Genomic DNA, 15608 nt, shown 5'->3' with positions numbered 1-15608 from the left:
ATTTAGTCATCATTTTAAACTACACAGTGATGAATAACTTCTAAGGAATTTTGAAACTTCTTCTATTGGTATATAAGGTATGAGCTGGGGTCATTAAAATTCCTATCAATATTTCTTAGTTTACATTGGAATGTAACCTCAAGCAAGAACTCTGCTTCAGATTTTTTATTATAGCTTCACTCTTTACACTTTATTGCTAAATGTAAACAGAAGACCTTCTATAAGTTAAGTACCTAAAGACATGTTCTGTAGTGAGAAACTCAAGTGCAACCAAAATAGAGTTTTCTTATTATTACCAAGAGACCAACAGGCCATACTTTGAGTATATCTATGAAACTGGATGTTTTAATCCCATTAAAAACAACAAAACAAGAAAAGGGGCTCTTTAAAACAACAGACAAATTCTGCTGTATGGTTTTACCATTTTAAAGAGAAATTCGTTGATTCAGCACGTACTCACTGAGCAACTAGCCTGTGCCAGGTGTGGTTCTCGAGAGTGGAGGTAAAGCAGCAAACAGACTGATAGAGATCCCTGCCTTCGTGGAGCTTCCATCCTAGTCGTGGAGACAGATGGTAAATAAGCCGCGTAGTAAATTAGGAGGTCATCGGTGCTGTGGGGGGAGGCAAGAGAGAAGGCAGAGTAGGGGTGGGGCTATGAGGTGGGCGCGGGCTGCAGTTTGGAGTGGGGTGGTCAGGGAGGGCTTATTGGAGAAGGTGCCATTTGAGTGAAGACCTGAAGGGTGTAAGGGAGTGAGTGATGCACTTGTCTGTGGGGAGATGGCCAGGAGAGGGGGAAGCAGCGGCACGCGCCCTGGGGCACCGTGTGCCCGGCCCAGTGTCCGGGGAGCAGTGAGAGCGAGTAGGGGGAGTCTACGGAGTAGAAGGCAGGTCGGGGTGGGGGACGCAGGGCCTTGTGCGTGTCTGTCATGACTTTGGCTTTTACTCTTGGCTGGCGGTGGGTCATTGCAGGATTTTAAGCCCAGGAGCGATTAACTTGTTCTTTTTAATGAAAAGAATGCACGGCTGCTTCACCAGCTGTGTTTGTGTGTAGTATTGATATTTAGAATGACAATTTAAATAACCCTCTGTTAAAATTGCTTTCGTTAATTTTTTTTTTTTAATCTAACAAATGTTGCCGGTCGATTACGGGTAAGTGTCCGCATTAGGCACTAGGGGGATGCAACGCTAAATAGAACGTGGTGCTTTCTCATAAAATGAATAATCTAATGGGAGATTTTTTTTAAAACCCTATGTAGTTAGTTAAGATGTAGATCATACAGCTGTTCAAGAATAAGAATTGTTTCATTGCCCCACATTTAATGAGCTTTTCTCCTGTGCCAAGCACTGGGTCCAATGCTGGGATAACCACGAGGATGTATCTCGTTCCCTGCCTTGGGATGTATTCAGCCCAGGAGGAGGGCCAGAGGAGTGAAGCATTCCAGGCCCGCCCAGCTGTCTGCAGACCTCTGCTGCCCTGTCCCTGCCGTCTCCTTACGAGACCTCCTTACGCAGGAGGCTGCATCTTACCCGTCTTCGGGTCTCCAGTCCTGACCAGGGCCTGGCGCTCAGCTGTTCACTGGTTGGGGTTTTCCCTCTTCTAGCATTTACTACCTTCTTATAGCTGCCTGTAGATGATGCTGCCATTTATCACATCTTCAACATGTGTTTGGTTTGGTTTTGTTTTTAATAGAATCGAGAGGACAGTGAATGATTTTTTTAATAATACATTCTCTATCGAAGATGGGAAAATGCACGAGAGGGACCTGTTGTTTCCACAGAAATGATAATGAGAACATTTCTTTGTGGAAGTGAAAAATATTTCTTGCATTTTTCTTATGGTAAAAGCAGTCGTTCTTTGTACGATGCCACTTATCCAAAACATGAGAAAATAAAAGACTAATTAAATTAAGCCGTGAGTTTAATGAAGAGTGGGTGTTAAGTGTGTGTCCAAACCACATGCCTCATTCACGTCTCCCACCTCACCCTCGTAGGAATGTGAGTTCGCCGTCCTGGAGCTCTAGTTCCTTGAGGTTCAGGGCTGCTTCTTACTTAGAGATGTGGACGGAGCTGCTGTGCCTGGCCCACTGCGTCTCACACAGACTCACTCAAACAGTGACACTGGGGTAACTGTGAGGGTGAAGGAGAGCAGCTAACCAGCAGGAGGGTGGAGGGATCTCTGGGAAGAGTTGAGCTCTGTCACACACCGTAAGTGTAAGTTTCCTGAGCAGAAAAGTGCAACGGACACTCTTGTGTTGAAAGAGTAACCTGTGTCAGTGAATAGTCATCAGAGCCTAAGGTGCCCAGGGAGCATCTGGGCGGGGAGGGGGTGAGAGGGGATGGGCCAGATCAGGGGAAGGGAGAGGAGGACGGTTGCAAGAAACCACCCTGGTAAGAAAGAATCGCAGGACTTTGCTCATTCATGCTGATGTTTGAATTTCCTCTTTGGATACTGGCAGCCTGTGGAAGGAAGGGTTTTAAACAAGGGTGTGACATGATCAGAGTTGTGTTTGGGGAAGACAATACTGTTGGCAGTGTTAGCAGATGGATTAGAGAGAAACAAGACTTTAAGTAGAAAGACGTTTGTGACTTTTGAATATGTCAAGTCGAAGGTATCAAATCGAGTTTCATAGCCAAGGTGAGGGGACAGCCGGACAGTTTGGGGACTCACTTCATTTTTTTAGTTGAAGCCACAGAAGGGCTTAGGATTATACCAGGAGAGACTGGAGCAAGAAGAAAAGACTATAATGGAACCCTGGAGAGGGTAGGAGAAGAGTGGTGGGAGACACATGGGCAGACCAGCAAGAAACAGGGTTTAAGACAAAAGCAGGAAGGAATTTGAGGAAGGGAGGACAGGAGCGGCGAGCCATGTCAAGTGCTGGAGTGAAATGTGATTGGACGAAGTCTGAGATGAAGATTTTGGATTTGACTGTGTGATGAATTGTAATGTTTCTTGCTTTTGGTTCATCTAATCTCTTTCATCAGATTTCAGGTCATTCGTGAGAAGAACACACAGCATCAACTTTAGATTTTCTCACAGTGCTGACAGTTCATTAGTAGATGCTGAACCGCCTCTTTGCAGTAGTTTTGGGAGGGTCGACAAGGGTTAGATAATTAGAGGTCTCATAAAATGTTATATATATGTACAAATTATTTTGGATGTGATGTACGTATAGAAACCAACTTGCGTATCTAAGACCATGCTTTCAGACTGAAATAAAATGATAAGCAGTGTTACTTCAGATATACATTTACCATTGGTATTTTAAATTGAGTGTTATACCATAGTGATTTTATTTGTTTGTTTGTTTGCATAGCCTGGCACCTGTGTTTGCTCTGTTTGTACCATTTTACTGCTCCATCCCGAGAGTCCAGGTGGCACATATTCTGGGCCCGTTGTCCATCACAAACAAGACACTGATTTATATATTGGGACTACAGGTACAGTATGCATTTTTATGTTCATGTTTCTTTAACCAGATCTCTCTCTTTTTATTTTTTTTTTTCGGTCTTTTTCTCATTTGATCTCCTTGAAAACAATGTGTTTTTTTCCCATAAGTTTGGCTTCATGATCTATATCAAACGTTCAAAGGAAGTGTTACAGAACAAGAACGTCAAGGAATATAAGATACTAGAATACTTTCATAGCCTTTAGAAATCTGATAAGAGCTTTCACTGTAATTTGAATCGGTGGAAAATATTTTAATTTCATTGTACAGTTGCGTTTAAGTATTTTTTAAAAATCATAGTATGAAGTGGAAACAAATGAGAACAGTCAAAAGGTGGAAAGTGGAGAACCACTGTCAAAATTAATTTATTGAATAGAGTGTCACAAATAAAGCTCTGAAGCAGGAACCAGATATGCTTTGCCAGCTTCATAACTCCTGCGCTGCACGGGCTTGACTGCACTGTCACCATCCACTAGATGGTTTGACACGAAGGCCATTAGAGGACTGACTGTTTGACTTAAATTGACAAAGATTCTCTTCACCAATATTCAATGAATATTGATTGCTCTCTCCTGGGTTCCAGGCCCAGTAATAGAAGATACATGTGATTTTCAGTTTTCAACCTGTAGTACCTGTCACTTTTCTTTCACTCTCACACCTTTTGATGTAAACTTTTACTCTGCTGTTTCCTGTGGTACCATGTGTAGCTTGGCCTTTTGATCCACCATTATGCTCATAACATTCCTTACCCCACGCACGTGGAACCGGATACCAGTGTCACTGTAGAATGCCCTGCTCCGTCCCCTTTTAACCTTCAGCGTTTCCTCTAACTTCTCTAGTCTGCTGTCTTGTGTTAGCAGTGGCTCATCTGGGGTGGGTGTTTCCTAACCACTTTACAGCCGTTTCTCATGAAATGTGTTTATTCTTCATCTCTCAACCTATACAGCGTTACACTCTCCCTTATCCTCCCGAATACTCATATAACCTAATAGCCCATTTCCGCATTTGACTCTTACTACTAGGATTTGCTGTGGCATGTTTAATTCTTTTTTAAGATGTTACAACAGAAAGCAAAATGCAACGGTAGAAGAGCACCCTGGATGGGGGGCAGGAGACCCAAGTTCCAGTTCTGACATGACACACACTACCTTGAGACTTGGGTCAAGTTATGGAAGCTTCTAAGCTTCACTGTTGACTCTAGTTATAGAGCATCTTTGAGGGTGAAAAACATTGTTTTATTCATTATGGAGTAGGAATTCAGTGGAGCATTGTGGAAGGTCTTTGGAGCCACGTAGACTTTGGTTTACTTAGTTGCTCTGGTAATTATTTTCTTTCTCTGTCACTTTTTCTGATCCCCCATTTGCTCATCTGTAAAGTGGGGACAACGATATGTATCTTACAGGGTCATTTGAAGGATTAGAGATTATAGCATTGAGTTTTTAGGGTAATCTGAACAGATAATAAGAACTAAGTCAATTGGTTCCTATTATTAATTAATCATTTGTGTCTCTATGGCTGCCACCTTTGGTTTTTCTGAGATTGTGAGTGGGTTGTTTTTTTTGTTTTGTTTTGTTGGTGAAGTAGAAGTTGGTGTCAGAAAGTAGAGGTGGAGATGCCCCTGGCTTCTTGATAAAATCTGAAGTCCTTAGCATGAATGGCATCCAGGGTCTCTTCTTGCCTGTCCCATGTCAGCCCCCACCCCTCCCCACCTTGACATGAGCGTGAACCTTTTGTTCCCAAAACTTCTGTTCTCTCCTTCCATCCCTCCCCTCTGGACCTTCGCACATGTTTCTGTGCCTCTGTCTCTTACTCAACAACTTCTTAAAACCAGGGACGTTTGACGGATGAATGGATGAGTGAATGAATGACTTTAATCATTATCAGGAGAGCAACAATATTTGTGAAGGGTCATTTAAGTACACATGGCCCAAGAGCCAGTCATGTGATGCCCGGTGCTGGGGGCTGCGGAGGATAAAATGAAGCATGAGATGCGGCGCCCGCCCTCAAGGAGCCCAGCTGTGAGAGAAAGCGCACAGCAAGTGCTGTGAAAGTGCTAGCTGTTTTCTTGTTCTCTAAACTTTTAGAAGAAGACTACAGAAAAATATTTTTCCACATCATTCTCATCCTTGTTATTATCAGTCATTCACACTGATCAAGCATCCACGCTAGATCAAAGGATTAAATTTTAGATCAAGGGATTAAATTTGAAGTTGTAGCCAGTGCTCATTTCCACATTAGCTAACACAAGAGCACAGCTGGTCAGATTCTTTTTTTACTTGTGCTTTGTCATCTCTTACCTTTGTCTTCTTTCTGTGTATCTTTTTTTCTATATATCCTTGATAAATGGGCACCACTTTGAGGTTTTCATGTAGCACAGTGTCAGCAATGAACCCGCTTCTTTCTCTACGAGCAGAAGTGCTTAAACTCCCCATCTAAAGATCTAAATGTGAACAAACGCTAAGCTACAAGTCTTTTTTTTTTAATCTATATATGTGACTTTATTTTATTCCCTAAATATTTCAGTGTATATTTCCTATAAACAAGGGCATTCTCTTACATAACCATTGTTCAGTTAACAAAATTGGGAAATTAACATTGATACAATCTTATTCAAATTTTTATCTTATTCAAATTTCACCAATCATCCCAATAATATCCTGTTATTAGGCTACAAATCTTTTCTTTCTTGCAGGAACACTTTGAGATGTCTTGTGACTTTTTTTTTTTTAAACCCTGAGCACACCCTTGGATGTAAATGATTTGGAAAACAAAGGGAGAGGTTTCATGAGACCCAATTCTAACTGCTTTTGCCATTAATGAACTTTGATACCATTACTTAGTTTGCTCGTTCTTGGGTAAACTGGAATGAGAGTATCAGCAGTTAAGCAGAGCAGCATTGGACATGGACCTGTATGCTGGCAGATGTCTTCCATCTAAAACTAGAGTAGCAATAACAAGAAATTGAAATGAGAGAATTATATAAACTAATATTACATGTCATTACTTAACACCAAGCATTGGATGGTGACTACATATTTTGTATGTTGTTAATGCTAATAATTTCTTTCTATATAGTATTTTACTTTAAGCCAATTAATGTCCATTTGTAAATAAGAATATGCTTGAATTTCACTTATTTTTCTTTGCACGGGAGTGGGCTGGGTTCAACCAATCTGTTTTAGGCTATTGAAAAGCTGAGTTAGGTCTTGGTATAAAAAAAAAAGAAAGAAAAAAGAAAAATTAAGATGTTGTTTTCTTTTATATAACAGAATTGATATTTATTAATTTTCTATTTGTTTATATTAAGATATGTATAATTAAGACAACATAAATGGTTATGGCTGTAGTTATGTAAAAATAAATATGCTGTGACTGGCAGTTGAATTTCATTTTTAGTTGCCTTTTTTTTTCTTTTATAGCTTTTCACCTCTGGTTCCTACATCTGGATTGTAGCCATAAGTGGACTTGTAAGTGTGATTCCCCCCTCGCCCAATTCCCCCTCTTTTCTGAACAAACTTTAGGAAAAATGTCATATTTAGATTATAGGTCATATTCAGTTGTCTTCAGGTGTCAGATTGCATCTCAAAGCTACTTCCTTAGTGATGAAAAAGCCAGTTGCATGGATAATTGAGATGAAAGAAGCCAGTTTGTCTCAGTTTTCAAGTTAATTTTAATGAAAGTTTTAGCTGAGTTTGTCAGTGTTATTTTTAAATTACTTAGTAGTTGAACTCATAGTAGAACAAAATGGCAGAAAAAGAAAATGAAGAAGTTGGATTTACCAAAATTAGTGAGAGATATTCTGCTTGTTTTGGAAAGAGACATGGTCATGCAAGGGGAAAAATAAGGTTAAGTGGAAAGTCAGGTGGATTGGAACTGATGGAAGATTCATCAGGGTGTGTGGCCAGAGAAGGAAGAGGGCGACGTCTCATCTGTGTGCCAGACCACCTTCATCTCCCCCATCCCCACCCTGCTGTATTTTATTTTATTTTATTATTTTATTTTATTTTACTTTAATAAGCATATAAGTTTATTTTAATAAACTCTATGAGGTATTGAAAATGAATCTAAACCATGAAATTGAGCTTTATTTTTCATCCATGGCTTAAATTTGAACTCCCAAATTTATCTAAAAATAAGTTTATAACTAGTATATGTGAAATATAGTTTTCAATTTCTTTCTTGGAAAAGACTAAGAAAATAGCAGACTGGATTTATAGTAACATGTATAACATCAAAGGGAAAGGATTTGGAAATAACTGCATTCCACTGCAGACATTTTAAGTAAGTTATCACTACTTATTCTTGTTTCCTGGGTGAATGGTATTTTGAGACACTGGATCATTACTTTAAGCCTGCTCACTTCTTTCCTTCCTTTATGCTCTCTGTTTTATTTCTTTTCTATGTTTATTCTTTTCATATACAACTTAATCCTTCACTCCTCACAACATCCAGCCAGAATTCTGGGGATTGAAGTCACTTTGTTTCCCTCTCCCTAAACATTTTTCTCAGATGCCCAGATTTGCTTCAGGACCACAGAGCTGAACTCCATTGTGGGGTCTTCAAGCCATCTGAGCCACCTGGTATTCTTAAGACTTGTAGTGATTTAAAGGACAGCCTGGGGTCATACTAATCCTGTGGGGCACAGTGGCCAGGCTCTGCCCAGTCTAATCTCATCCCCACTTGAACTGCCAGCTTGATTGGCAGGTACTTAACCAGCCTGCAGACAATAGATAGTTCACTGCTTTCATAATGAAAGCAGCATGAGAATTCACTCCTTTGTTCATGATAACGTTCTGTTTCTCTTAGCAGTGATAATCTTGAGCCCTTTTTTGGATATTTTCCTAAAGCATTCAAAAATTTGAAAAGTACCTTATTGTGTTACATTTCATTGTGTTAGTTTACTGTTAATTGATTTGCTCACATTATCTGAACCCCTCTTTAATAACTCATTATGTGACTCATTTGTTTTAAGGCATCCCATTTTCTTTCTTTATTCTGTTTTCAGATTCCTGGTTTTAAAATAAGTTCTTGCTGTCACCTCAGAAAGTTTCACTTTGTGACATTCAGTGCTCTAGAATTGGAGGTTGCATTTTTCATCTCTTTCTAGTCTTTTTAAAATCTAAAGTATGTATGTTGTGATCAGTCTTTTCTCGTACAGATGCTTAACAGGTGGTAAGGTGCTTGATTTAATTTTTTAAAGGAATCAGAAGTTTAACAAATTTTTAACACTAAAATTCCTAGTTTCAGAAGAGTGAATAGAATTGCTCAGTATTTGAAATATAATCCCCAGATGAATGTAGCTAGCATTTGAATAATCCCACTATTAGTAAACACCTTTGAGCCAATTGAATCTTCACTTTATAGTAACTAATTCAGCTAATATTACTGACCTCCTACCATTACACAAATCTGATAAATCTTCATATCAGCCTTGTTCTTTATTATTATTCCACCATAGTTAGATGATACTATGTTTACTTAAGATGTTAATATCAGGGATAATTACACCAGTTTTCCTTCATGCTATACCATAGATGTTAGTGCTTGTTTTGAATTTAATGAATATTTTGTTTCTGACTTTTTACAGAAAAATCATACTTTTGTTATGAAATATTTAATATAATATGGTATACTTTAGATAAGGATAATTATAAAGGAGAATATTAAAATTATTTGTGAATGTTTGGTTTACACACCACTGATTGAGGGATCGAGATCTGAGATTCACAAAGCCACAGCTTGTCCCAGATGTCTCTTGCTCAACCTGACTTCTCTCCCCGTATTTATCAGGCAACTTCCCTTTTTTGTTTTTGTGTGGGGGGGGGGTGTTTTTATGCTAAATAAAATACTAAAAAGAAAATAAAATTTTTACTACCAGAAAGAAATGCACAGATGGTTTTCAGTGTTTTGGAGGAATGTTAGAAAACCTGTTGATAAAATAATCACCTTTTAGCTCTGAAACCAATAGTTCTCCTAACATACTATATGTAGTAAGGAAGTAATTTTATTTCAATCTGTGTTTTTAAGAGAAAGAGCTTTTTTTTTAATAAAAAGACATTTGTATAAACCTAAGTCATGTGTTATCTGCTGTCATAGAAACCAAAACCTTTACTCATGCCCTTCTGAAAAGCTGCCAACTTTGGGTTTATTTTATTTAGTTATTGGTGTATTTATTTTGCTTAGGCTGGTTTTTCTCTCTCCTTGTGTCACCCATTCTTTCATGATTAGAAATGTTTCTGAATACTGAGCTTAAAAATATCCCGCTGACTAAAAGAGGAGGAGGAGATAAATTACATCAGGACAGTATTTTGCTAGGTGGGAGTGCACTTTCTGTCTTCAGTGATGTCACAGAAGAGAATAAGGACTAAATATTTTTCCTGGGTGGAGGGGGGTTGGGGAAGTGTGTTTAGCTTATGAGGAGCAATAATGAGTTAATTTGACTAGGATAGCTGTCTCTCCACAGTTCTGTTTTGTGATCCCTCAGGGATTCCAGCTGCTGCCAGAAAGGTTAAGGGTCATTCGGTTTTACATAAAGATTAAGATTGCAGTAAGTCCCCTACATACGAGCCTTCAAGTTGCGAACTTTCAAAGATGGCAGTGCGCGCTCGCATGTCCAGTCAAGTTAGTTCACATGTCTGGCGTACATTGTCACATGCGTGCATCCTCTACAAGTGGTTGTGTTTTTGTGTACTTTACGGTACTGTATAGAGTACAATACCGTACTCTATACAGTATCTGTACAGTAGTACAGAATCTTTATTTCAAGCCCAGGATGTCAGGAAGCAAGCATAAAAGCAGCGGTGATGTAGCTCCTGCTTGCCTGTCCGCTCAATCCCAGCGCCTGGATGCCAGCTGTTGTACGGTACTACTGTACTTTTCAAGGTACTGTACTGTAAGACTAAAAATGTTTTATTTTTGGTGTTTGTTTCTCATATATTATTTGTGTGAAGAGTATTATAAACCTATTACAGTACAGTGCTGTATAGCCGATTGTGTTAGTTGGGTACCTAGGCTAATTTTGTTGGACTTACAAACAAATTGGATTTATGAACGGAACTTGTTTGTATGTAGGGGACTTAACTGTATTCACAGGTACCACTGATAAATGTTTTAATGTTGCGTTGTTCTTCCTTTGACAATTCTGGCTTTTAACACCAACATTTTTTTTTTTTTTTTTGGCTGCGTTGGGTCTTCGTTGCTGCGCACAGGCTTTCTCTAGTTGTGGCGAGCAGGGGCTGCTCTTTGTTGCGGTGGCTTCTCTTGTTGCAGAGCACAGGCTCTAGGTACGTGGGCTTCAGTAGTTGTGGCTCTCAGGCTCTAGAGCGCAGGCTCAGTAGTTGTGGTGCATGGGCTTAGTTGCTCCGCGGCATTTGAGATCTTCCCGGACCAGGGGTCGAACCCGTGTCCCCTGCATTGGCAGGCGGATTCTTAACCACTGCACCACCAGGGAATTCCCAACACCAACATTTAATATCTAAAATACGACTGTTTTCATGAAAGTTTGCAAAATTGTAATTGGAAAGCTTGGCTATAGTAGCCAAGTGAAATATTTCAGTGGAAGTGAGTGCTTCAAAATGTTACTATACACCTACTTTGATCATATTCCCACCTCATGTCTAACTACTCTTCTTCATGTCTTTGGTGAGAGACCTTCAAAAATTGAGGCCACTCTATATATTCACAGTTCCTTCAGTCTTGTTACACATCAATACTTTTTTTTCCTTAAAGAAAACGTTGCTTTCTTATCGAACTTTATTTAAGTTCTTCTGTGGTTCTGCAGAAAGTCTTTGGGCCATCCATATCCTTGCACTTCTTCATTTTCTGCCGTCTTATGAATCATAGTTATGAGTCACTACCCCTGGGATGTGCCCTAATTCTCAAAAGCTGAAGTCTCGGGCCTGAGCTGATTCTAGCGTGATTAAAATAGACGGAGCCTGCTTTCGCCAGTTTTTCTCTTTTTACAGTTCACACATTTATCATCATTTGGTCCTCTTTCAAGCTGTTTCGCAGCAGATGAACAGACAGGCCTGTACTTCTCAGACTCCAGGCTTCTCCCCTTCAACCTGTCCATTTACGATCTAGTCATTTCCTGTGTTTGTTACCTGTTCTGTACAGTATGTCAGACTTTGATTATCTTGTGATCAAGCAACCTTAGTGTGAAAGAAAATCTGTCCTACCCAGTAACAAGATTAGAAACGTAGATTCACACCAGATTCGTTAGGACTTTGGATGTGGTCTGAGTTTGTATTTTTCTCTGTAGGCAGTGAGGATCTTTAAAGCTTTTCAAACAAAAAACTTCACGATGGTGCAAGATTATAGAAGTCTTATTAGGGTTTGTAAGTCAAAGAAGGGGGGAAGGAGAGAGTTGAGCAACCTTGAAGGAGTCAGGATGGCTCATTTGTGGGCTGTGATTTGTCTGTCTCTCTTCCTCCAACAAGAGTTTTAAAGACAAAAAATAAAACATTGTCTTACGGTAACTGTAAAAGAAAAAGCATCAAACAGAACCTTATGTTGATGGGCTTTCCAAGTCATGGTATATCATTAAGGAGAAAGCTTATGGAACTAGCATTGTCTACTATGGAAATCAGAACTTCTTTGGAGTAAGTTTTCGAGCCCTGACCTGCGTCTCGGGTGAATGAGGATGGGGAGTTGGGTCCTCTGAGCCTTGCCCTGCTTTTCATGTCTTTCTCTGCTCTTCATGCTTCCTTTTCTTCTTCCTTATTCTTGCTTCCCTTAGATTTCTTTTCCCAATTCACCAAAAGAAGGGTACAGTATAGCAGGTCAGGTAACTCATCTGATGCCCAAGGTTTTCAGTTGCACTTTAGGGACTGAGATGATTTTCTAGCAGTTCATTGAAAATGAGGACAGGGCTTCCCTGGTGGCGCAGTGGTTAAGAATCCGCCTGCCAACGCAGGGGACACAGGTTCGAGCCCTGCTCCAGGAAGATCCCACATGCCTCGGAGCAACTAAGCCCGTGCGCCACAACTACTGAGCCTGTGCTCTAGAGCCTGTGGGCCACAACTACTGAGCCCACGCGCCACAACTACTGAAGCCCGCACACCTAGAGCCCGTGCTCCACAACAAGAGAGGCCACCGCAATGAGAAGCCCATGCACCGCAACAAAGAGTAGCCCCTGCTCACCGCGACTAGAGAAAGCCCGCGCGCAGCAACAAAGACCCAACGCAGCCAAAAATAAATAAATAAATAAATTTATAAAAAGAAAAAGAAAATGAGGACAGAAGCTGCAGAGGGAAGTCAAGGCTGGTTAGAGCTGTGAGGTGGGTTGGGCTTGTGAAAGAACCTAGGGTAGAAGTAGAAGATGACAGTGAATCCTTAAGAAACAGCCATATTTAGAGGGTGCTTTCACCTTCTTATATAACACAGTATTTACAATCCCAACACCAAATTGAGTGCTTATCAGTCCATTGTACAACTCTCTCTCTCTCTTTCATTGATTCACTCATACCTTCTCTCTCCCCCCATTTTCCCTCCCTTCCTCTCTGTGCCCGCTTCCCCTGTCCTGAAACCTTCTGTCCTCTGCCTTGTCATGACAATTACAACTCAGTCCAGGGCTGACAGAATGTCTTATTAGACAAGTGTTACACAGGGAGTGATTAGTAGACTTTTAAATGTTCAGTGCAGAACAGATGAAATCATGCCAATGTCTTGATAAAACTGTCAGAGAAGTGGCTCATAAAATATAGCTATAAAATTTTCATTGCTGTAACTTGCCTTTTACTAACTTACCTTTTTTTAGGCAAAAACCTTTCAGAGGCTTTCAAAATTAGGCCTCCTCAGGTCCCTCTCTCAGCCCTGTGGGCCCTGTGCTCCAGGGACACTGAGCATCTTACTCTTCCCGACATCTCATGCTGTCTCGGGATTCTGTGCCATCACTTATTTTTCTTGAACAAACACATGGCACTTACTATGTACCAGGCACTTGTGGTAGATTATATTGTTTGTTCAACTGTTTTGTTTGTTGAGAATATCTGCTGCCCATCTCTACGGGCCCCTCCCTGCAGGGCCTGCCTCTTCATGCCCTGTTAACACCAGACTCTACTCTGTGACTTACATGAGCCACTGGACCATGAGCAGAAGTGATGAATGCTTCACAAGCAGAAGTTTTAAGAACCATTGTGTGGTTCTGCCATTGCTCTGTTCCTTTTGTCATGAGAAAAGCATGTGACAGATAGAAGCTGCTCCTTCAGCCCAGACCCCAGAATGAAGAAGACACACGGATCAGGGCTGTGGCCAACATGTAAGATGAGTGAGGAATAAACCTTTGTTATAAGCTACTGAAATTTGGGATAATTTGTTACCACAGTATAACCTAGAGAAAGCAGACTAATACAGCTCTTTTCTAAGCAGTTCACAAATATTATTTAATTAGTCCTCCTGAAAACCTGATGAGGTAGGAACTGTTGTCCCCATTTTATAGATGAAGAAACTGAGGCACAGAGAACTTAAGTTATTTGCCAAGAATAACTGATAAGTAGTGGAGACAACATTCAAATGCAGGTACTGGAGCTTTAGTGTCTGTGCTCTTAAGAGGTGGCTTTGCATAACCATATGCAGTTTCTTCCAACTATATCCATTCCTTCACCCTTAGATGCCTTCTTTTCCTAGAAAAAACTTATTCATTTAAGTTCTGACTCTGACGCCTTTTCTGAGTCTGCCCTTTCAGTTTAGAAACTATACGTTATTCTTTATAATCCCCAGTGCCTAGCAAAATGTCTGGCATTTTATCTTTATTCTATAACTAATTGTTGAGTATCAAAATTCAGTATTATCAAAATAATTATTTCTGTGCAATAAAACACTGTAACTCTTTATGATTGTTAGGATGCTGTCAACGTGTACTGCCTTACTAGGTTCTTGACACGCTCTCTACGGTGGTGGAGAACCTGGGCTTACCATTTGGAAAGATGAGGAGGCTGAAGTTCAGGTTGCACAGCTGATGGATGATAGAGCCAGGACCAAAGGCCAGGTGTTCTGGCGGTCCAGTGGGTTCAGTGCCTTCCACTGCACATTTCAAGGCTCTCATCCATGTCTGTTTCAACCACAAGACACTTAGGTACAAAGCTGTTCTTAGATCTTCCCTTGACTACACCACTAAGATGAGGCCCTGATCATCGTCAACGGAGACACGATTCTGGAGGGAGATCTTGGTCATGAAGAAGTTTTAAAAGTACCCAGAGGTGCTGAAAGACGCGTATCCACAGCAACTTCCTACAGCCTTCATTAAAAATTTTGTGGGCCGACCAATATCCAAGAAAACTTTATCCCGTTGGCAGCCTCTGCTTTCTCCCTATTATGAAGAATTCGGTCTATAGCTGTACTGTACTTTCTTTTCTAATATCATCAAAGATATTTAACTGGTCCTCCATATGATGGATTAAAAATGCAGCTCAAACCTCACCTTCAACAAGCTCTTTGTCTTGTGTTTCTGGCATTGTCATGTACAAGAAAACGAAGTAAAGGATGGCTTTGAGAAAGTGTAAAGGATAGTATAAAACATATTAAGCTGGGTCAGTACTGCTGCTGGTCAAAGGAAAAAGAAATGGAGATAAGGAAGAGGTTAGCAAGAAAAACACACATACATTTTCATTTTAGATGATTACTGGTACATTACATGGCAGTTGCCACACAGAGCGTTTTCTCACAGGGTCTTTACATTGTTTTCCTATCAGGAGATGGAAAGTCTTGAATCAGTATTGATTATCTCTTTAAACTGATTTTTTTAAATAGAAATGTCCAGTATTCCTTCCTCTTTGCGGCTGATTGTGTTGATATTTTTCCTATATCTTGATTTTAACTGCTGGTAAAGAACTATGGTAAAAATCAGTGCACGGGATTTTGAACATATTCATTATAAACAACAGCATGGCTTATTATCAGAAAGTCTTATGTTAGTTTATGTTAGCTTGGAATATTTTTAAGGTATCAGAAGTTTTTCATTGCTAAAGATTGGTTTTAGTCTCCGAAAATCCCACCTCTTTTATAAAGTTTAAGAGGAGAATTGTATATCCAGAAATGTCTTAATCTTTCTAGATCTTCACATTTACTTTTTTATGAAATTTTTTTTTCTTTTTTGTTCATTAAAGTGTTACATGCAATAAAATTTACCAATTTGAAGTGTACAGTTTGGTGAACTTTGGTCAT

General features: G+C 40.0%; 1 protein-coding gene across 4 annotated transcripts in view; it reads left to right on the top strand.

Moving 5' to 3' along the window:
- Nucleotides 1–15608, top strand: part of UBAC2 (UBA domain containing 2) — a 170085-nt gene that overhangs the window by 101425 nt on the left and 53052 nt on the right. For 2 of the 4 annotated variants that reach the window (XM_007196817.2, XM_007196815.2), the window contains 2 exons: nt 3315–3438; nt 6866–6913. In XM_007196817.2, coding sequence (XP_007196879.1) covers nt 3315–3438; nt 6866–6913 — 172 coding nt within the window. The remainder of the gene's footprint in view (nt 1–3314; nt 3439–6865; nt 6914–15608) is intronic. The other 2 variants (XM_007196816.2, XM_057533103.1) reach the window with 1 other exon arrangement.

This window comes from Balaenoptera acutorostrata, chromosome 18 (genome assembly GCF_949987535.1).
Source record: "Balaenoptera acutorostrata chromosome 18, mBalAcu1.1, whole genome shotgun sequence".
In the NCBI taxonomy this organism is placed as follows: domain Eukaryota; kingdom Metazoa; phylum Chordata; class Mammalia; order Artiodactyla; family Balaenopteridae; genus Balaenoptera; species Balaenoptera acutorostrata.
Note: the sequence above shows the minus strand (reverse complement) of the source record. Positions and strands in the feature narration are given on the sequence as shown.